Source organism: Apus apus, chromosome 1 (assembly GCF_020740795.1).
Source record: "Apus apus isolate bApuApu2 chromosome 1, bApuApu2.pri.cur, whole genome shotgun sequence".
Lineage (NCBI taxonomy): Eukaryota > Metazoa > Chordata > Aves > Apodiformes > Apodidae > Apus > Apus apus.
Genome location: NC_067282.1, coordinates 44,923,015 through 44,946,239, shown reverse-complemented (window position 1 = coordinate 44,946,239; position 23,225 = coordinate 44,923,015). Strand labels below are relative to the sequence as shown.

Below are 23,225 nucleotides of genomic sequence, written 5' to 3'. Positions count from 1 at the left end.
CTCAGCTGCTGTGAACAAGACATCAGGATTGTGATTCAGAGGAGAAGGAGGAGTTGGGGACAGAGGAAACCCGATCCTATGAGCTCATTGTCAGGGCATTAAGCTGAGAGGGGGGAATCAGAAATACCAGACCCAGCTTCCATAAGTTTCTAGCCAATGCATCTCTATGTAAGACCCACTCCCAGTTTCCTTCCACTCCTTGAAAATTGCCAGCTACAGCAAACGGGTACACTCAAGCAGCTATTGCTCACACAGAGCTGGGCTGCCCCAGTGAGAGGACACTGAGACAGCCTCTCTACCCTCTGTAGGAGGGCAGGAATCATCGTGAGAGGTGGCACAAGAAATGGTGCATTCCCATAAAAAACTGAAGTGGGTCAGAACATCTTCCTTACAACTATAGAGAATTAAGCTATGAATGCTTCATGTGTGGCAGCAGCCCCACAAAGCTGGGAAGGCAGCAAGAGATGCTTCAACCTTCATTCCTGCCCCACCATGCAGATGCCCAGCCAGGGCATAAGAATGAACCAAAAAAATAGTATTCATAGTCACATAGTTATGGAGTTGTGAATGCAACATTTGGGGTTTTTTTCAATGTAATTGCTATATTCCATTTATTCGGATGTGCAAGACCAAAAAAATCCCACCTCTCTCAGACACTTTTACCTCATAGTTAAATATAGGGGTGAAGCAGTTAACACAGTTATGTATCACCACTTTGGCATGGGGTTTTTATCTTTTACTGGCACCATTTTATCCCTGGAGACAATAGGAGATTGTTCTCACTGTGTGTAAAAAGATCTTGTTCTGGCAAGTAGGATTTTCCCAGTCAACAAGTTTAAAATCCTTGGTAAGGGAGACATAGGCCGTGTCGGGACTGGCCTGCTCAGCATCTCCTGGCAGCAGCAATAATTTTGCCATTAATTACTCCCGGGGCTGCTGCAGCACAGAGCCCGTGCCTGCTGTCAGATGAGGTGGAGGAGAAAGCCAAACTTGCAACCCCCAACTATACACTTACTGCAATTACAGAGGGAAGAAGCTGATAGATCTTCTCTAGACATAACCTATACAGTAACTGTTAGAAACTATGTGGTGAGAGGAAAGTGTGCATGCTTCAAAACCACTTCATTTGCTAAAAGGCACAAAATCCACATGAAAACAAAGGCTCTGATTCCCTGCTTCTCGTGCTTTTGTGTGCTCTAATACAAAAGATGCACAGGACTTCCTTTTTAATTCGTATCTTCCTGGTCGTATAAATAGTGCACTACATAATTACAGCAGAGGCATTAGGGATAAGAAGGTATTTACATCAGAGATGTACATACAAGATTATATGTGCATGGTACACTTTTATCTCCATCATTAAATAAATATTATGCTTCATCCACACCCAAAGTCTTGAAAGAAGGCTGTTTTAGTGTAAACAATCAACTTCCTGGGCAATTGTTGAATTATTTGATGACTTGTTGCTGAGAAATTCAGATTCTTTGCTGTCAGATACACCTTACAAATTTTGATTAGACAGATAATCCACCCTAGATTCATCCAGATGTAGTTTATTTGTAGTCATACCCCAGTGCCTGGCTGACTTGGTATTTCAGTTGTTCTCATTTGCAGAGGCTATAAAGTGATTTAGTTGCTACCAGATTTGTCAGCAATTAGAAACACAGGCATGAAAGATGGCAGCCTCCGCTGTATATTTCATGAGTGCCCACAGTTCCACCCTTCTGCAAAACATGCTTTGGATCTCAGATTACATTGAAAAATAAAGTCTCTAGCAGTTGGAGCTGCAGTCAGCTTTCAAAATGTTTACGGAGTGTAAGGAGGTGCAACAGTGATTACAAACCCAACCAAACCCCCAGGCTCCACAGCAATACGAACCACACAGAAGGTCATAGCTGAACTGCGATCCTACAGCCATATCTATTTTCCAGATGCAATAAAATTCATCATCTTGCAGCTGATGGAAAATGAAAAGCTATCTCCTTGCCCTGCAGGGATCAACCTGCAGCTGCACTTCCCTCTCTGCCTTTTCTCTGCAAGGCCCAGATACCTACAGACATGTCAATAAATTATTTGGGTTTGGTTTGTATTTTGGTTTCATTTTACTCAAGTCTTGGAAGTAAACCACTGAAAAAATGAAAAGGCATTTTTTTCCAAAGCAAAATGAAACTTTAAGAGAGGTGTCCTCATTGACATTAAACAAAACCAATCTGTTTCTGGGCAAATAAAATGTTCAAATGGCTGCACTTTGGCTTCATTTGCAAAATGAAGGCAGTAAAGCTTTTATTCAACAGCTTGTGTGCAGGATTTGGTGAATACTGGTTTGATCTCTGTCTTTCCCTACTGGGATGTGAAATCAGCAGCAGCCATTTCTCGGGAGAGGATCTTGCCCGGCCCTGACAAAGCAGCCCTGCTCTGCCAAGCTCTCTTCCTGGAGCTGTTCCACCCTTTTGTATAAAGTAATTACTTAAATATACATTGAACAAAGAGAGAGGGAAATGACTTTAAGGCCTATCAGTCAGGGCACTCTACTGGGAGATAAAGCAAACCAGTGAATAATTCATTAATGATGTTGTTATTTCAGTGACCCAACACACTTTTATTGGGGAAGAAAAAGTCACCACTGAGGATTGCAAAAATAGCCCTCAAACACCTTGTTACTTGGGGCACTGTTTTAAGGGGAGGTAATTGTCATGGTTCAAGTTGAGATGAATTAAAAAATCCCCTGCAGGTGAAAGGAGAACTGAAGACTCCCCAGGCAGGTGCTCTAGGGACAAAATTTTTGGAAATAAAAAACAGAGGAAGTGGATTTTGTTTGTTTGTTTGTTTTCAGAGCCTTAAAAATGCTGACATCTGAAAAGAAAATAATTGCAACCAAGGCTTTTAAGGAACTCAAATCAGCCCACATTTTTAATAAATTAATAAAACATAGGGATAAGCTAATAGTTTTAAAAGCATCCCTCCTGCTTTATTTGGAGGCTCTAGACACCAGTGGCAGAGTATCTCCAGGTCCCACTGACGCCTGGCATGTCTCCTTCACTTGCCAGCACCACAGCCCAGGAAGAGCTGTAGGTGCTGAGCTGGGCAGATAGACCGCCTGAGAGCAACTTAGATGCCACAAAAATCAATAATAAACTCCCACATTTCCTGATATATAAGAAAGGAAGATGCCTGACAGTATCACATTACAGGCCCCAAGTCTTGCTGAACAAGGAAGGGGAAAATGCAACTTAATGAACTGTCATCAGGAGTAATGACCATGTCTGTCAAGGAACTTTATGGCCATAAAATTTTCAGCTTCAAACCATAGTAAAGCAAAGGGAGGGTGGCTGGCCACAAAGGTAAGTTATTGTGACAAAAAAAACGTTGTTGGAGGATTTAGACATTCCTGCTGAAGAGAGAGGTGACACGGTCCCCTGAGAAGAGCTCCTGGTCACATCTCCTCCTGACCATGGAGCAGTCTCCCTCTTCCTTCCAGAGCCTGAAAACTTTACCATCTGTTCTCACTTGAGGAAAATTTTTATCTTTTCCGTTTGTTTTTACCTCATTTTAAACACGAGAGGCTCAAACTACAGGCTGTGCATAAGATACAGTTAATTTCTCTCACCGTCTAATGTTAACAACATATGGAGATTGGCCTGAGCTGCCAAGGACATAAATCTATCCTTGCCTCCTGGTTTGTTCACTGAATCTCCATTTTTTATTACTGCACATTCCTCCACAGGACTTCACCAAACACCTGGTGGGGACCTTCCAGAGGAATGAATCTCACTGTGCAGGAGAGACTCCTCTTCCCCTCACCCCTCAAAAAACCCCCATCTTCCATCAACCTCCTTTCCCCCAAATCCAGATCCCCATTTCCCCTGATAAAGCATATTCCACTAATAATATTGATTCATGTTTACAGTGTTATACAAATGTCTACAACACACCAGGTGTTTCTTTAATGTTATTTGATTTGGGGGTGACTTCAGAGCTCCTGATGGCAAGGGACATTAGCATTAGCTAGAGCCAAACTGAAGGCAGGCAGGTATTGTGCAAGATTCCTTGACGTTTTGCCAGCTGACCTCACCCCTGACCCACCAGTTTGCTGCTATTGCCTTCCCATGACAAACTATACAGAGATTTTGAGATGCACACAAATAAACTATCTGGCTCTTTCCAACACACTGAATTAAGCAATGGTGGAACTCAAGTTTCAGGCTAAAGACATGTATACAAACCTTGAGCTGCCCTGCCACCAAAGTTTTGGATTTTGAGGTCCCTTCATCAAATGGCTATCACTCTTGTACATTTTATTAGTTACCATAGGAAATAAGTTGTAGTATCAGGAAGAAAATTGTAATGACAGTTTTTTACAGGGTTGCAAATGGCCCTACACAGAGGGCAGTTCACTGGAAAACCACTAACACGGGAAGTGATGCTGTGGATTTGAAGTGGAAATTTTTCTTTTACTTTTCGAGTGACTTGACAACTTCAAGACAAATATGGATGATTTTGTCCTCCTCCCTGCATACAGCATGAAACTGCTTTTTTAGGTAGTGTAGATATGAAAGACAAACTCTGCCGGCAATCAGCACATGCATCTGGTCTCTCACAAAGCCTGTATGTGAACTCTAAAACAGAACAAAGTCAGGGATATGAAACCCACATCTGCCTCAGGTGAAGCCAGATGTTAATTGATGCTTGTTTATTCTCCTCTCTGTGTATCCTGTCTCTTTACAACATATGTAATGCATACATTTCATCGTCCCTGTAGCAGTACAAAACATCTTTCAAGTCTGTCAGAGATGGAGAACTAAGCTGTCATCAGTACAGGCTATGAGTTCCTTTCTGTTAAAGCAAAAGTTAGGTAATTATAATTTACTGCTGATGTTTTCTTTGAAAACTCTTAGCTAACTGTGGGACAAATTCTGACCAGAGTTGTTCATAGAAATTAATTCAGGAATATTACCATAAAGAAACCCTAACTGTACGACCTCGAACAATAATTCTGTTTTTCAGTATTTACTGGAATATTGTATGATGAACTGGATTATTCATTAGAAACTTCTTTTTGGCATATTGTCTTACATAGTATGAAGACATCTGGGTTTGAAAGAACGTGCCACATTACACCTTAATTTTAGCTTTTTCAATAACTTCTGTTAATTTGCATCCAGGTTTGCAGCTTTCCTTGGTTCCAGTTCTAGTTCTTAATCCACCCTTTTTGGGAATACATTAAGCCTAAAGAAGGCAAACATGCAATCAGTATTATTTCAAGTTATTATATTTTGTTTGTTCTTTTGTCATATCTAAAGAAATATTTTGAGAAAATCCCCAGCCCTCAGAGTGCCCAGTGGAGGTGGAGGGTGCAGGACCGAGGACTGCTGTACCTCATCCACACAGATGTTGGGATCTCTCCTTGGAAAGCACGACACACCAGATCCCAACCCACTGCTTTTCTGGTGCTCAGATGCATTGCACCTTTCCAAAGCAGTGAAAGAGAGCAAGCAGCAGGCTGCAAAAGCTGCTTTATCACTATGTCAACAATAGTGCAGGCTTCAGCATTCAGCAAGAGATGTTTACTTTAGGTCTGAGAAGTCTTTTTTTGGTATTGATAGAGCAAGGTGCAGAAACGCTCTGTCCAGCCACTGTGTTTCATGGCTGGAGAGTTCAGGTCAAGCTCTGACTCAGCTGGGTCCCACAGAGAGGGAACAGGGAGGAGAAGGTGGTTGTGGCACAGAAAGCATGAGAAGCTCCCTCCCCATCCACGCTATTTGCCAATGTGGAAAGGAGCCCTCATTAAAAGTTTATATAGCTAAATTCAGGAAGCCTCCTCTCAGTAGAACAATGGTAAAGGGGGGGAAAGGAAAAAAAAAAAAAAAGGGTTTTATTGAGCCTTCTGGGTGGGCACAACCACCAGGCCTGAACGTGAAGGCCAGGTGAAGCATTACCTTCCAGATACCCATCCAACCCCGCAGAGAGCAGCCAGTTACCATTTACCCTTGCATCAACAGCTCTGCAATCTCTTCTGTACCTGTTCACAGAAAGTCAAAGGAGGAAACTGGGCTACAATATTAACAAGTTACATTTGCTGTGTTTTCTTTTTAACCAAAAACACTAACTGACATTTCAAAAAAAAAAAAAAAATCAGACTACAACCCAGACCCACAAAAGAGGCCTCTCTTCTTAACTCCCCCTCTCCTCAAAAGCAAGCAGACCACTTACTAATGCAAAGCAAAGATTATGTGCTAACATTGGCAGGATTTGAGGCCGTACAGCTTGTGAAACTATCCGAAATGTGGTCTCCTTGGCTGGGCAGGGCAAGCGTATTCAGTAACACACCTTCCTTTCATAGCTGTTCGGACCCACGGATATTTTCAGAGCTTGCTGCAACTCCCTTCCTTTGTACGGAAACCAGCCTGCCAGAAGATGGGCTGTGGAACAGAGTTAGGAGGGGGGAGGCAGTCCTACGTGTCACAGGATGAAAATTAAATATTAACACGCACCTTCTGCTACCTGCCTGGAAATCACACAGTCACAGGATTTTAACTTGTATAGTGCTGGCAAGGGCAGGTTTGAGTTTCAAGTGGTGGCAGACCCTCCTGTTCCCTAGTGGCCACAACTAAATGTTTTCTGAGCCCTTCAAACTTATTGCGCCATGTTTTCAATCCCTTCTCATTTCATATAACAAACTAAAATGTTCAGGCTTAGCTTCCAATTCACAAGAAAATCCTGCGTAGTTTGGAGCAACTGAATGTCTTTCCCAGAGCTGAGAGAAGGAATGTACACAACTTGTTGAATGGATAAAGGCTCCTTCCAGGGTTTTATCTGATTGAGCTTGCAGCTAAGTAAATGTGTGGCATCGTGAAAATAGGTCCTAAGGTTATGCCCACATTGCTCAATGAAGGAGTCAGGGGACTGAGTGCAAGCACCAGAGCCCTGATCTTCTGCACAGCTGAGCTGTAAGGCCATTCCCTGGCATTGTTTTGGACTGCTCCAGCTAAGCTCCCTCCCCATGACTGAACTTGGAAGAAGTTCTGGCAAGAAATTATTCCAAAGGAGGCTCCCAAAAGGCAGCAAGGCTAAGACTACACCAGGTCTGACTCTTTCCTCTGCTACTGTATCAGTCCTCCAAACACTATCTCAACAGCTTTTGAACACTTGAGTGCTCCAAGATATTGCAGACTGTCTGCTTTGTGCTAGAAATGCACCAGTCTTAAAAGTGCAGGCCACATTTCAGGTGCTTTGAACTAAAACACAGATGCGAAATAATGCTTCTGTCATAGGATCCAACAACAGCCAAGGCCATGAGGTATGGACAGGTGCAGTGTGAATGCAGCCAGGTCTGCCACTAGCATGGCTATAATCCACTCCGCACCACTGGCCTGCGGGCTAAGGGATCTCTTTCTGCAGCTGACATATTTAGCAGAGTACTAACAGTCCTAGCCTGTCTCTGAACATTGGTTTAATTCACAACAGTGCAATTGCCATAGTTCTATCTATGAAGAGTTGTCCAGCTGCTGAGCAGCACTCCTGCAGCAGGGTTTGTTATTCTTCCTGCCAAGCTGCTAAATAAGACTCAGGATCGGTAGAGCTTTTGCTTTTGTAGGGCGGAGGATTCAAGAATCAAATGGGCTGAAGGTCTCACAGCACTTGAGTGACCTCTCAAAATCGCAGAAGCAGCCATTAATCCCAAAATAACAGTTACAACTACTATTCATAAACTAGGCAAATGAGCTAGGAATGTGACAAATTTTGACTAGCACCTTGCTGCATGGCACTCTTATCACACTTTGCCACCTCTATCATGAGAACATAGAGCACCAAAAGAGTTTGGCCATGGAAATTTGTTTCTCTGGTCTTTGTAAAGAACGTAGCCACTCAAATCACAACAACATACTAAAATACCAGGGAAAGAAGTCCCACAGCTCAATGGCATGTTTTGTGAAAAAAAATTGTCATCTGAATACTTGCTTCCTTCTGTCCCCTCAGCTCTTGGATCAGAATGGAGTGAGCAGCTGACCCTTATTTGCTTGTGAAAGGAAGTCTGTTGGAAAACAGGATTTCACAAAGCCCAAACCATTCAATTCAAATCACCACAGACTGAAGTCTATTGCCAAATACAAGGCAGGATCCTGGGGGACTGACAACTCTGGAAGTTGTGGTATCCTCAGCCACAGGACAGATGTGCCTGAAGGGCAGGAAAACTGGAAGCTGAGGCAAATTGCTCAATTGAATTTCAAAGAAAGAAAAGCAATTTTCCTATAAATGAGGAACTTTTCAGCAAGCTCCAGTGTGACCAAAAGCTATTGTATTTTCAAGAACCTGCAGGGCACATTTTGCTAAAGGTACTGAAAGGTGCAGTTTGCAGTCCAAATACTTTTCAGTGCTGATTCAGTTGGCTCCAATTTGGTCATAAGGCTTTGGGTTAAAAAAAGCATAATTTGAAGATTAAGCTCTTGATCTGACTACACAGTAATCTTTGGTAACTAGCCTAGACTAGATGACTAAACTTTTAGGCAACTGACATTCGATTACATGAGTCCTGCTGCAAGTGATCCAGATACTTAAACCTACAGTTAGTCTGAAACAGGAGTCACAAGAGAATGTCCAGGTGCCATGTATGGAGGAAGAGGCCTTGAGAAGGAAAAATTTTAGGAATCGTTAAGAGAACTGACAGCATCCAGTGCTTTGAGTGCTAAGATATTTCAACAATCTGGCAGGAAGCCTTGGAAGACCCTAAGGTCTAAACGCTTTTCTCCCCTCCATCACTTGACAGCTGAGCAGTTTGCAGAGCTGCTCAGTAACCCAGAGACCCAGGTTACAACCCTCTTCACATCAGGATTTCCCTGTCAGGAGAGAGCTTGGAACTTTGGGGTGATGCAGAAGGAGTGATTGCGCACATCCCTCATTGAAAACCGGTCAGAAATTATCATCAATGAGGATGATGAAGAACTGGGTAAGTCACCTGGGGAGCATCACTGAGCTCTGGAGTTTTCAAGACCCAGCTGGCAAAGTCTTAAGTGATATGGTGTGAATTCAGCACTGGCCGTGCTTTGAACAGGAGCTTCCCTCCAGATTACCTCCTGTGGTCCTACCAGGGACTGGGGAAACTACTGGTCCAAAGGAAAGCAGGTAAGAGGCTACCCAACCCCTGAACCTAGCTACAGCACTCAGATAGGAGGTGGGATACTCAGGGAAGGAGGTTTTCCTTGATTCTAAACATTCAAATGATCCATGGAAATGCACCGGGAATCCTGTGTACAGTTCTGGTGCCCTCAGCACAAGAAAGATATGGAGCTGTTGGAGAGGGTCCAGAGAAGGGCCACCAAGATGATCAAAGGCCTGAAGCACCTCTGCTATGAAGACAGGCTGAGAGAGTTGGGGCTGTTCAGCCTAGAGAAGAGAAGGCTCTGGGGAGACCTTATAGCGGCCTTCCAGTACTTGAAGGGGGCTACAAGAAAGCTGGGGAGGGGCTTTTCATCAGAGAAGACAGTGATAGGACAAGGGGTAACGGTTTTCAACTGAGAGAGGGGAGATTTAGGTTAGATATTAGGAAGAAATTCTTTACTATAAGGCTGGTGAGGAACTGGAATGGGTTGCCCAAGGGGGTTGTTGATGCCCCATTCCTGGAGGTTTTTAAGGTCAGGTTGGACGAGGTTTTGTGCAACCTGGTCTAGCGGTAGGGTTCCCTGCTCATGGCAGGGGGGTTGGAACTTGATGATCTTTAAGTTCCCTTCCAACCTTAATTATTCTATGATTCTGTGATCCTGAGAGCAGGAATTCAGCTTCAACTTGCTATAGACTTCAGCAATACATGTAAAAACCAGGATCATAAAGGAACTTACAAGTTATATACATCAGCTTGGTATTATTTTCACACTGTCATGAAAAAAGATCTTGTTAATACGGACACTCAAGATGTGCTGAAGAGTTGATGCCCAGAGTGGCCCAAAAGGCATAAGCTTTAGCCTAACCAGATTTCTTTTACCTCAGTTGCAACGAGCCGTGTCAGACCCAACCTGGCTTCACACAGAAATTTCTGGATAACATCTCCTAGCAGCGCAGATAGTAGAGAAGCAGCCTAGGAAACCAAAGATGGCTCTGCATGCAGTTAACTCAGTTGCAAAGGATATCCTAGCTCAGGACCAGGCACATAAGTTGGCCATGACAACTTTTTCAAACTCAAACCTAAATCAAGGCTTATAGCAATATAGTTGCCATGAATAAAGTGATGAGTGCAGAGCTGGAAGCCAAACAAGACCAGTGCAGGTGTCAGCCTGGGGCATTCACTGATTATTCACACACATATGTTGCCTCTGGATAGCTGATTGTTAATCATATGGTACTTCTCATTTGAAGGGCAAAACAATTCTGTACTAATTAGGAGCAAAAATACTACTGGATTTCATTTTATGCATTTCACAAGACCCAAATCTGGATTAAATCACACACACTAATCACTTTTGTAATGCAGATGCTGTATAATTAGAAGATCTAAAAAAAGGGGAATGCAACTGTGCTGAGCACTGCACTGAGTGTTAACACAGGCCTCAAAAAGAGAAACAACCCAGGGAAATACAGATGCAAAAGATCACTATTATCACTCCAATTTACAGTTAAGGCTGAGCTGCAGAAGTAATAAATGGTCTGCTGAAGCTTCAAAGCAAACCAAAACCAAACCTCACTAGATTTTTTTTTCGACACACTGTCTTTTCTCTTGACACCATGGCAGAAGAAATGTTTACTGCATATACATAAAATACAAGTCACTTTATAGGTACAGAACACAGAGCTGAAATTCTATATATAGTACTTACATAGTCCAACTATCATCATGAGGAAGACTTCACAACAGCAGCAAGGAAATAACAACAAACATTCCCCTATACTGGACAGTTTTAAGTCTCAGCTTGACAGGGTGCTGAGCTGTCTCATATAAACTATTGTATTAACCAGAAAGGTTGGACCAGATGATCCTTGAGGTCCCTTCCAACCTGGCATTCTATGATTCTGTATTTTCCTTAACTTAAAAATAATTAATTTTATCTGTAGGGTATTTTTATTTAATGGATTTTAAGTACATTAACTGTGAGGAGACTCCAAATACAAATTCAGTTATAAGAGCATAACTGGAAGTACAATTTATTCTGCTGAGTTTTTTATTAACGCTGTAATTTACAAGATCTTGCAGAAATAAACTGAATTTTCTAAGACTGGCTATAAGGAAAGTCAAAAAGCTGGAAGACTAAATTTTTGTTTTGTTTTGTTTTATTTCTTAAGCATGCTATTTTGGTCGATTAGATTCTTAAATTCTAGGTGAGTCCTTACACTTGAAACCTTCCCAATTGTCACATTCAGAGTTCAAAGAAGCTTGATCCTCTAAGAAAAACCAAATTAAGTGACTCAGCCTTTGAGAACTGCAACATTCACCCTTTACCTGTCTACATCCTGTAAAGGAAAACACGTCATACAAATAAAATATAAAAAATAAATCAAAGCTAGAAGCAAGGAAAAAAACCCCACAAACACCCCAACATTAAAAATTTAACAGGATACTTGAAATTTTTCAATCACTGAAATAATTTATTACGTTAGACGCTATTAGTAAGAACTATAACCGTTCCGGGCTACATCCCTCCTACAGCTGTTACTGTAACTGGATCGATAACATTTCTAATAAGCAGCACTTTCTCTTAAGAAGTGCAAATTTCATGAGTAAAATGGTAATTCCTAGGAAGCCAGTCACAAATCTCAGTGACCTCTTTGTACTGGAGAGGTCCACTCAAGTGTCCATGAATGCATCACATCGACCCAAGAGATTTTAAAAAGCAAGCTAAGAGGGAACATACCTTTTCCCACCCTAAACTGAACCCTCATGTAGCTACGACACAAAGTACCAAAGTGAAATGGTAAGAAAGCTGCCCAGCTTTACAAGATTTGTGACGAAATATGGAGTTCACAACACAGATTTCTTTGTGAATGTAAATCTCAGTGTCGCAAGAGTTGAGAAGGCTGCACACGCCATGCAGATTGTACAAAGACAGGGTTGCAGACTGCACTCCTGCTGGCAAGGCAGAGAAAGAGCCAGGGCATTTCCCATGGGGCCCGCTAGGCTAACAACTGCTTGCCAAGTACCCCCATGGACAGTCAGCTGGGACCTCCTTCCCTCTGTCCAAGTGAAGCAGAGTTTGCTATTCCAGTTGTCTCCAGGAAGAAAAGAAAACTTAAAGGCCCTTTTCACAGATTACGTAGGGACACAAAGTGGCTGGTCAACTGGGGAGGAAGGGGATGAGGGCTGCACTCATCTGTGCTCCCATCATCTTGTCAGCTATATCAGCTCTTGCAAACCTTGAGCTAAAAGTCCAGAGTTAAACTCTCCTCCCCTTGTTTTACTTTCACAGTGAATCTCTGCTTAATACAGAGCAATCTCAGCCTGAACCCTTGGCATATGCACAGCACACTGAACAGCAGCACCCACCATCCCAATGAAGGGGGAATCGGGCAGAGACCCAAGCCAAACCATATGTAACCTGCCACATCCAACACATCACATCAGCTTTCAGTTGGAATTCAGAAACTTTTAAGTCTCCTGAGTGCCAACACTTGATATTTTTTAACCACAGGATTATGCTGTCAGTGTTTCTTGCATTTAACATATGTCCATGTTATGATGAGCACCGGCAAAAATCGAGTGTTGCAAGCTTCCTACAGAACAAAAAACAACCAAAACCAAAATCCACAACACAAAACTTTGACTCCTCAATGGAAAAACAGCAGCACTTGAGAATCCAAAGTAGAGTAACACTACAACTGACTGTCAATAATTATTTACAATGGAAATTCCTGGCTTTGCTTAACCCCACTGTCAGACTACCCCCTCCAAAGTAACAGCTTTTAAGTGGGATCTGATTCATGCTTCAGGTAGAAATGGTAGTATTTGCCTTATCAATTTCATCTGCATAAATTATTCCAGTTTTTCTGCATACATGGAGAAGTGAACCGATAGGGCTGTCTTCAGAGTTTCCTTGTTCAGAGACATACAGAGGTAAATGTTTTAAGAAGTTTTGAGTTGCCATCACTGGAGGCATTTAAGATGTGTTGACATGGTGCTTAGGGACATGGTTTAGTGGTGGACTTCACAATGGTGTCCCTGTCTTGGTGTCCCTGCCCATGCAGGGGGGTTGGAACTAGATGATCTTTAAGGTCCCTTCTGACGCAAAGATTTCTATGATTCTGTGATTTGATGATCTTAAAAGGTCTTATCCAACCAAAATGATTCTATGATTCTAAATTTTATCTATCAAAAAGAACTCTCCATCCTTTTAAGACAAAAATCCCCATGAAGACTTTCTATGAAAGTTGCAAGAGACACTATCAAATCAAGTCGTTAACTAGAAGTCAGCTAGATTCTCAAAGAAGAGCAGCCCAGCTAAGCGATGGTCCCGCAGGTGCTCATGCTACCAATTACACTGCTGGCTTTATTCCAATAATGCTTCCATCAGTAAAAACTGAAGACTTCGCTCACCCAGTCAGTACTAATGGGAAAAAATACACCAAAGACTTCAGACTCCAGGAGTAAGATCTCATCAGCTACATACAGCAGCAGCAGAAGTGGACTGACCAGCAATGCTACTGTAATTGCATTAAATGACAAGACTCAATTAACGAACACATGCAAATGAAGCTTCCTTTATCGTTATTTTACTACCAAACAATTTATAGCAGCAGCAGTCTGTGCCACACGAAACTGGGAATTTGGAAGTCATGGGACTGCACCAACCTAGAAAATTAAGGATGGGCAGCCATATATAATAAAGAATCAATGAACAACTTCTTACATTACACTAAGGATACCCCCAGAGTATTTCTTTGACCACAAGAAAAATTGAGTAAAGACTACAAGAACAGATATAAAACTGTAACTACTCCTCAACATAAAAGAACCAAGACATTTAATTTTTATTTTTTTTTAATATATACCTTTCTGTTTTACACAAAAAAATATTAATAGCTGGAGAGCTGATGCTGTCTACAATACTGCACTGAATGCAAGTTTCCTTATGTAGAAAATACACCATATGCAAGAAAACAGACAAGCTAACCTTTCATTTGAGAAGGGTGGGAGAAAAAAACAGTTACCTATCACAAATATGTTTAAAGTTGATAACACAGACACTTCAGGAGCTAAAGGAAAAGAAAACAAAATCTTCCACTGTTTTAATTTCACTACATATGTGATACTTCTAACAGGTGGATGGAGAAGTCACATAGATTAAGCATTTTCAGTAGTCTGAAAGTGATTGATTTAAAAAAATTGTTTACCTGTAAAATATGTAGGCATGAAAAAACAAAGCATCATCACAGTTAAGGAAAAGTAGTAAGGAATTGCCATGTGGGTCATTTATTAACTGCAGCCAACATGCCTTCTGCCTGTCCTTGCAGGGTACATAAGTGCAGAGAGCCAGGAGAATGGGAAAACGTTATGCTAAGCACAGAAAGTACAGATGGTAAAAGCATCCTTGGAAGTATAAAGGAAAACGGTAAGGCTCTTTGGATTGTGGAAAAGAACAACATACGTAGGACTAACAATACACTGGACTCCACTGCTTCTGGGTAGCTGTGTTCATTTGCTAATCATGTTTTAGCATGATTAGAATATATATATTTTTTTTTTTCCTTATTGGGAAATATCTGCTTTCATACTAGAGGTTATTCACCTTCTCTTCCAAAGTCCAAGAATTTAATGAGATGAACTTTTTGTTCAAGTGAACAATTAGAGCAACAACACAGAAGGGACTAATGTGGAGCATTATGAGAAAACATTCTCAAAAAGTGGACAAGATTAAAATCTTTGATAGCTTTCTTAGGATAGTTTGTGAATAAAACCACTCTTCCTCACCTGTTATCATCATTCAAAGTGGAGGAAGCAGACCCAGAAAGAGCAGGGTGTTGAAACCAGGTTAAAAGTTGTGATGAGAACTATGTCCATGCTCTAGGTGAGACAGCAAAGCGAAAGCCTAGAGGTAACTTCCTCTCTGTAAGAGGACTAGAAGTGTGACTGATGGATCACTTCTAAAATATGTAAATAAAGGCACAGGCTACTTGAATGATATTCAAGATGTCCACCTTCCTGCAGTGTCCACATCAATAAAAGCAGATGACAAAACTAAAGAAATTATAGTCATGCCAGCTGCTCGAATAAAATGGAATTTTCTCCCCAGCTGTTTTTGCCCTATACTTCAAAGCCCTATTTGCATTCATACAAAATCTGTTTACAGTCAACTTCACTGTGATACTGGAGCTTCCCCCTCCTCCTCCCTCCCAAGACACAAAGCAAAGCTGGCCAGGTGTCTCTAAACCACAGAGCCAGCTGCTCCTAACCAAGCTCACAGGAAATAGCAAGGAAAATATGCAGCATTTGACACATCTGGAATAGATTGCAGAATCTTTGAAAACAGTGTCCCAGCTCCCTTCCTCCTGCTGATGAGATTTCAGGCTACCAAACTGCTGCATCAACTATACAGGATTAGATAACGTGTAGATTTTTAACCCCTGCATATTCTTTCTGTCCAAATGAGAGTTTTTCCAAGATAATACAGAAAAAAACCACACGAAACTCAAGTATCTGTATGAGGCTTTTTGTAACATGAAGTGGAGTAAACAGAAATAATTTGATCAAAAGACTGCTGCTTAATCTGGGGAAACTGATATAGTTAGAAAACAGTGCTAGTCAGTAATGGTAAAAATTGAAAATTAATCAATACTGCATTATGAGACTAAGATTAGAAAGGAGTGGTTAGTCCCTCTTTTGCCAAGTAATTTGCCTGTAACTCCACATTGACACAAATATTACAGTGTACGTTTTTCAGTGTGAAGTAGAAAAAACCTCCGAGTGTAAGTCTTAATTAGCAAAACAAAGCACTGTTTTATTATCTGCTTCTTTTTCATATGGACAATGGATGCAAAAGAACACAGAAACAAACAGATAATTTTAGAAAATCCCAATCAGGTATTGAACATAATACTTAATTTTATTCTTTCCATAAAAAGCTGGGAAGTGGAGGTGCCACTAAAGTGTTAGTCACTTTCAGTATCTCTGAAAGATCAAGAAAGTGAATAATGTGACCAGTTTACATATGCATATTTTAAACATTCATTATAGATACAAAACTGAATACAGCACTAGCTTAAAACAACAAACTTCACTGTTTTTAATGTTAGTAATAAAAAGGCAGAATTCTAATATAAAAAGAAAAAAATGGAGGAAAGTATTTATATTTTTTTCCTCAAAGGTGCAACCAACAACCAATGTATTTTTGCAACCGAGATTCCAGTTGTACAAAGGACTGAGAGATGTATTCCCCTACTTAAGGAGAAGCATAAATTTCACAAACTTTTAAAGGAAATCACACATGCATGAATGGTAGACAGTACCTCTTAAAGAGATGATATTTATAGGAAAGTAATAGTATACTTTAAATGGATACTAGGAGAGGTGCAACACATATTTTCTACTTTCAGAGCTTTTTTTCCTTCATAGATTATTTCCCAAATTACCTTACATTTAGTTTATTCTTAGGAAATGGCAAAGTATTCTAAACAAGCATTGTAAGATAGCTACAAGAGTGTGTTTTCGTGTTTTTTTGTTTGGTTGGTTTTTTTTGAGAAGCCCTCAGGGTAGATGTTGTACTTACAGTGAACTCAAGACTTATTAAACAGAGCCAGTGTTATAACCCACTGTTAGATAGATTTGCAATACTGGTTTCAGGAACAAAGATGCACCTACAAGGAACCAACTGCATAACAAAGGACTATGGCTGTACATCCTGCTAACATGAACAAATTCTTATATTTTAATGGGATCATGCATGTGAATAATGACCTTCAGGCTCAAGTCCCAACTTGTTAATAATAATTCATGTGAGGAAAGTTAGGATGAGACAAACTATTCAATGCCTTTACCTCCAAAATTACATCTAATAGTAACTATATCCTTAATAGCCAATTAACAAAAAATATGTATGTAGCTCTAAGATTAAACAAAATTTAGAGAATATGCTGTTACAAAATATATTTTGACATTTTTCCTAAGAAGCAATTCAGTCATTTATGCAGAGTTATTTACAGGGGACTCAGAGCAGAGTATCAGTTTTAAGCAAACCAGTATATTGGTTTGAATTTGATAAAATATTGGTGAATACAAGTTTGTGGCAAGGAACTTCAGGGTTTAGTAAACTTAAAAACCTTCTACAGAATCATTAATCTAAATTATATAAAAAACTATCTGAACTGGTTAACTTGAATATTTAATGCATTTCATTGTACTCAAAAGTTCAGATCAACAAGTCAGTGGTACATACACGCTGTGAAACAAATTACCACTTAAATCATCCAGATACAACAAGCATAGATTAACCAAGTCTGACTGTACCTAATCTATAATAACAGATGGTTTGTTCTTACTTCAATACTATCTTTTTAATAAGCACATATACAAATGTGCTAAAACAAATGGCAGCAATTATAAATATTTATTAGAATGACCAGAACTGATACTTGAGCATAAACCATCTTGTCATGTGCTTTTGAAGCCGTATCTTCACTAATTTGTCTTCTGGTTTTAGTAGTCTTCTATTCTATTAACTTGGAGGGTTACAGATCATCTGGAAGTTTCACACTGGTATAGGAAAGGAATGTCTGTTCAATGCAGTCTGGAGATAAAGAAAGAGTTGCACTTCAGCTCATTGCAGCGATTCACTAGAAGCAGCGTTGCTTAAACCTAGAAGCAGCAAAGCAGCAGCCTTCTCCCTCCCACCCTCCATGTCAGGATGGGAGAAAAAAAATAAAGAACCTACTGTTATTTTGTTATAATTTCAAAAGAACACCTGAGAATATTTTGTAAACACAGAGGTAATATTTTTTATTTATTAAAACAAATAGTCACCATAGAAGAAGTTATCTGTCTATTCAAGAATAGGGACATTTAAGTGTGATAGCAATTAATTTGAACTTGTTTCAATACTTAAGGTGCTTCAAAAAATGCTATTTATGTGTCCAGCTGTCTAAAAGCTCCACAGGCTTTCTCAGCCCATACAGCTATGTCATGCTTACAGGCAAAGGAAAAATTCAAAGCCATTGAACTCAGATCAGACAACTCATTAACTTTGGCTAATGCTGAATTAAATAACCCTAACAATTATTTTGGAAAGAGTATTTTTAAACCTTATTGCATTGAAAGCCAACAGACATTTTCAGTCTCATCTCTACAAATTTTGGTATTCTGAAGAGGCTGCCATATTACTAAGGAAAGAAATTATATTAAATTACTGTAAAAAGAAAATGCTGCCATGTAGATGCCAGCTTAGGTTGGTTACTAAAATGCAATATATAACTTAGTTATTTACCTTTAACTTGCCGCATAATTTTGACAAAATGACAAATTAAAAAGCAGTATTATGTTACACTTATGTTAATAGATTTCTTCCATCAAGAATTATATAGTATAGGATCATTAGCTGTTTTTAGATGTGTATCACTGTCTTAGATAAAGGAAATATTTTTTTCCTAGGCAAATATTGTCTCAGTTTTTTTCAGGCTTCAATAATGCGTTGTTGGTTACTTCATATTGATCCTGTGGCCAATCTTGGAGAGAAGTTCCAAAAAACCCACTTTATTATGGCAAACAAAGCTTCTCTATTAAGTCAAAATACAGTATTTCAGCATTTTAAGCAAATTGCAGAGAAATGGAAATCCTACAGTACTTATTTATAGGCTTAAATTTATCTCATCATGTAGTTTAAGTGAAAAAAGTGAACACAAATGATGACCCATGGTTTCGGTTACATAGTCAAGTCCAACAGATCCACCTGATGGATAAAATGTATTAAAAAAAAAAGTGGCTATGTGCCAGACTGATTACTCAGCAGCATGAAGGATATAAAAGGCACCTTGCTGCATACACAATAATCATATCTGTACATGACTGTCTTAATCCAGTCATGTATAGAGAGACAATACTCATCTATTGTATGCATGTCCAGACCCCTGCCAATCAGGTTTAATATGCAGGCAGATTAGTCCTTCCTAACTTGCTGACAACAGGTTGACTACTAAATCCAGTTTTCCAACACAAAGGAGAGTGTCCTGACAGGCAGCAGGTTTCTTGTTTAGGAAAAGCAACAGGTTACTCTTCATTGTTACTGAACATTAGTTCCAGAGAGGACTGGAAGTAACAAGGATGCATAGTTTCCTTTCAAATTTCATCAGTTCAAGAGACTCCAGATATTTCCAAGACCATGTAGAATATATACAACATTCATGACAGATGTTCAAAAACCATGTGACTTCTGTTTTGTGACAGAAGTTTGATTATTTTCAATAAATATTTAATTATTCTCTCTTTTCCTGGAAGAGATAATCTTATCACTAAAAATTGCTTACCTTCAGTACAAGAAAAAAAATCTTGTTCTGTGAGCAGCTGCCATGCTTTCAGACATATTTCTGACTTTAAGATAATTAACAAAGCCTCGGAAGAACAGGAGGAGTCCTGAAAGTGTAAAATATGCACAAAATTAAGTATATCAACCAAAGTACATGCTAACCCATATTATTCTTATTAAATCATTTTTAAACCCCTAGATTACACTAAATAAAGCAAGGTCTTTACACATCATTGCAAATTCAACAAGCAAGTCTTCTGCTTTTGTCTCCTGATATTAGGATACAGCCTTATGGAAGGCTTTAATTTTTTTTTTCTTTTTGCTTCTTAAAAACCAAAGCCTCATTAGGACATACACACAAAAAAACCCCAAACACAGTGAATGCACTGCTAACCACTGGAACTTTGACCTAAGCCAAACACAGTTCTGTGATTAAGGTGAATTCTTCTTGGAGAAGAAAGCACTAAAATCTGGATCAAAAGCTGCTACCCAGACACTACAAGAGATAGTTCCTTGTTCAACTGAAAAGCAGCTGAAGCAGCAAAAGGTGGGCAGGCAGCTCTTAAGGTGCCTGAAAGCATATTTTCTGCATTACACATGTTGGAAAACTAGTCCAAGTTCAATCCGTATTTTATATTTCTCTGCTTAGGGGAGAAAAGAAAACAAAACAAAAAAAACAGCAGCCAAAAACCACTTTCCATTGTGTTCCTCAAAAAGAAACATTGGCTAACATTTAAATTTAAAAATTAGAATTGTCTCTCTCTTCAATTTGTTCACTGTACATGACAGCTGCTTGGAAGTAGACCACTTTTCCGTCAAGCATGAGCAGATTTTTCCAGACATTGAAAGAAGAGAGCAGAAACTGATAGGTGAACATCAGAAGAGAGGAGAATATTACAACAGGTGAGCTCAAGTATGTCAAAGGATGATGCAAAGAAAAGAATCCAACTCAGTTCATTCACTTCTGAAGAGACGCAGGATAAGCTACATCATGTGCTCTTACGGGAAAGTTACCCGAAACAATGAAATACAGATCTGGTTGGCAGAGCTCCCATGACTTGATAATACTCCTCCATGCCCTGCTAAGCAGCTCTGTTGGGTTAAATCCTTCTATGGTGTTCTAGCAATCTCGCTATATCCACTTTATCAGTTTAAAAACACTGGTGGTGTATTTTATGCACAACATTCAGAAGACAAGGGAATGTTGACTGCTGGATGAATACTGAATGCCTCACAGTGCCTTCTATTCCAAGGCATATTATAAACTGTGAGCTAAAGTAAAAGAAAACAGAAATGTCTTCAAACAATTTAAAACTGAAAAGAAGGCTTTCCTAAATTTGCATGAGCTAACTTCTGAACAAGTGCTGCAAAAGTACAAATGCACAGCTTTTTCCATGGGCACACTGGGGGAAATTTGGGGGGGAAGAGCACACTATTTTCATCCAAGTGAAAACAGTGTCAGCTCTAAATCTCAGGCACCACAAGGCTTTGTTTTAATAAAGATTTATCTGGAAATGTTTGTAGGTGTAAAGAGGAATTTCACTTCCTACTTAGTTGCAATCACCTCAAATAGAATACGAAAGCATTCAAGGGACCGATGCTGGTATCTGTTAACCATCTGCAGTTTCTATAGATCTCAAGCAACCAAGTGCACAACAGCAGAGCAAGTATTAAGCCCCCAATCTTCGCTAAAAAAGGTAGATAGAGAAAGTTTTAGGTAACATTTAAGATTTCTGGCATCTCTTGCAAGATAAATAGCAAGTCACAAACAGGCAGGATCTCAGTGTTGGGTGGGTTTTGTTTTGTTTTTTAATTTACTCAGCATTTCCTTTTAAGATCTGCTGTTAGCCATTTGAGACAATTGACTTAAGGGGAAGAGTGCCACCTACTGAACCAGAAACAGTTTACCATGTTCCCAGAACTAGAAGAGAAAATGCAGAGTAGGATTCATTTCTGTAAAATAAAATAATTTCCAATTCCATACTGAAATTATAAAATGCACAGCAGGAAAAAAAAAGGTATAGTGGTTGACGTTTGGTATAATGTAATTAAAAACAGAAGAGCAGAATTTGATGAGTGTAAGATTTTGAACATGGGCAGACAGACCTCTTCAGAGAAGGCTGACATCATGGGAGCACTGTGATCAGAAAGCATGAAGCCATTCTCTCGTTTGAGAAACTACTGATGCAGTATGCATTTCAAAGGACTAGAAAAAGGATGTTTTGTGACCTATGTACAAGACAGCAGACTCCATCTGCCCAGGATCAGTCACATTTCTTAAAATGTAATACTTGACATATAAGTTTATATATGCAAGTACTAGATATCACTCACTTTTCAGTATGTTCTCTACATAAAGCTGGAGTTTTGTTACACAGTTCTGCACCCCTAGATCAGTAGAAACATTTTTAAAAGTACAAATTACAAGTCTCAGGTATGTACGTAATTCCACATGTATGACATAATTTTTTGAGCTGAACGTTATTGGAATAGTCAGCAGTTCACACAATAACACCACTATGGAAACCTTGTAAATACTATGGAAACAAAAATAACACACAAAACTATAATCAGCTAAAGAAAAACACAGAACTAAACATGTTACAGAACTCTTGCTTACAGTAACATGATTCATCTTTAAGTACTTCCACATCAAAACAGAAACGTTTTCAATTTCCACTTACCAAGTACAAGGAATATCCACCAGAGCCAGTACTGTCCATTGAAATATCCAGTAAAGTAATCTGAAAACTAAATTCATACACAAGGCTTAGCTGCAGTAAGGCAGATGACTAAGACACATTTAATGCACTATGCAAATACAGAACACATAGAGGAGAAAGCAAATTTAAATAAAAGTAATATAGTCAACTACAATGCAAAACTGGTATTTGCACAGCAGTTTAATATACAAATAACACTTTCAGTAACAGTTGGTCTGTGAAAAAGTTATTTAAAAACCTCTAAAACTACATGTGTTTTAAAAAACTCCCTCAAACTTGTATTGCCAGAATCATCTGACATGTTCTATTATAATGTATCACCACTTGTAGATTTTCCTTTTTTCCCCCCAATGCCTGCCATCCCAAAAACATTACAGCAGCCTGCTGCTTTAGATATTAACACCAAAAGCCACATTAGTTTAATCTTATCAGACAGGGATGTTCTGCTGACCCCTCAAAAGAAGAGCTTTTGACCTTCTGTATACCCCCTACTGTTAATCGCTGCCAAGAATACCAGCCCCATAAAGACCCCCAACTCATTAAAGTCTTTTCATTTTCAAACCCGCATTCAGTTCCCAGCAGTGAGCTGAACGCAACTAAATGAACCTTGAAGTGGCATTTCAACTGTTCCTGCTAGTGACCATGGTCGACAGTTTTGTCCTCCCTGTGATGTGGGAGGCAGCTGGAGGGCAGGGTGTGATAGTATTGGAGACAGGTATCTGTGCCTTTAGCAGACTCCAGACTGCATGCTTCACTGATAAAAAGGCTAATCAAATGTCTCCAAAACTCACAGAAGGAGTAGGAATGGGGAGATGCACGAAAAGTTGCCAGAAGGAAGAAAATAACCTATTTACTAATGCTGCACATTTTTCATATGCTTCTCATCCTACTGTCATTCAGTATGTTTATTGCATCCTGCCACAGCACTTTCCATTTGCTGTTTCAGTAGTATCAACCAAGAAATCATGCCATTCAGGCACGTAAATCAGTTTACTCTTAAGGAAAAAAAAAAAAAAAAAGAAGGGAAGATACTGACCCACATATAAAAATCCAAGACATCTGAAGAATTAAAGAA

At 39.6% G+C, this 23,225-nt stretch overlaps 1 protein-coding gene across 4 annotated transcripts in view; it reads right to left on the bottom strand.

Moving 5' to 3' along the window:
- NDFIP2 (Nedd4 family interacting protein 2) overlaps positions 1-23,225 on the bottom strand; it is an 81,123-nt gene that overhangs the window by 19,498 nt on the left and 38,400 nt on the right. For 2 of the 4 annotated variants that reach the window (XM_051608418.1, XM_051608421.1), the window contains 3 exons: positions 22,112-22,178; positions 19,429-19,534; positions 15,894-17,699 (listed from right to left, as the gene is read on the bottom strand). In XM_051608418.1, coding sequence (XP_051464378.1) covers positions 19,431-19,534; positions 22,112-22,178 — 171 coding nt within the window. In that variant the 3' untranslated portion in view covers positions 15,894-17,699; positions 19,429-19,430. The other 2 variants (XM_051608419.1, XM_051608420.1) reach the window with 2 other exon arrangements.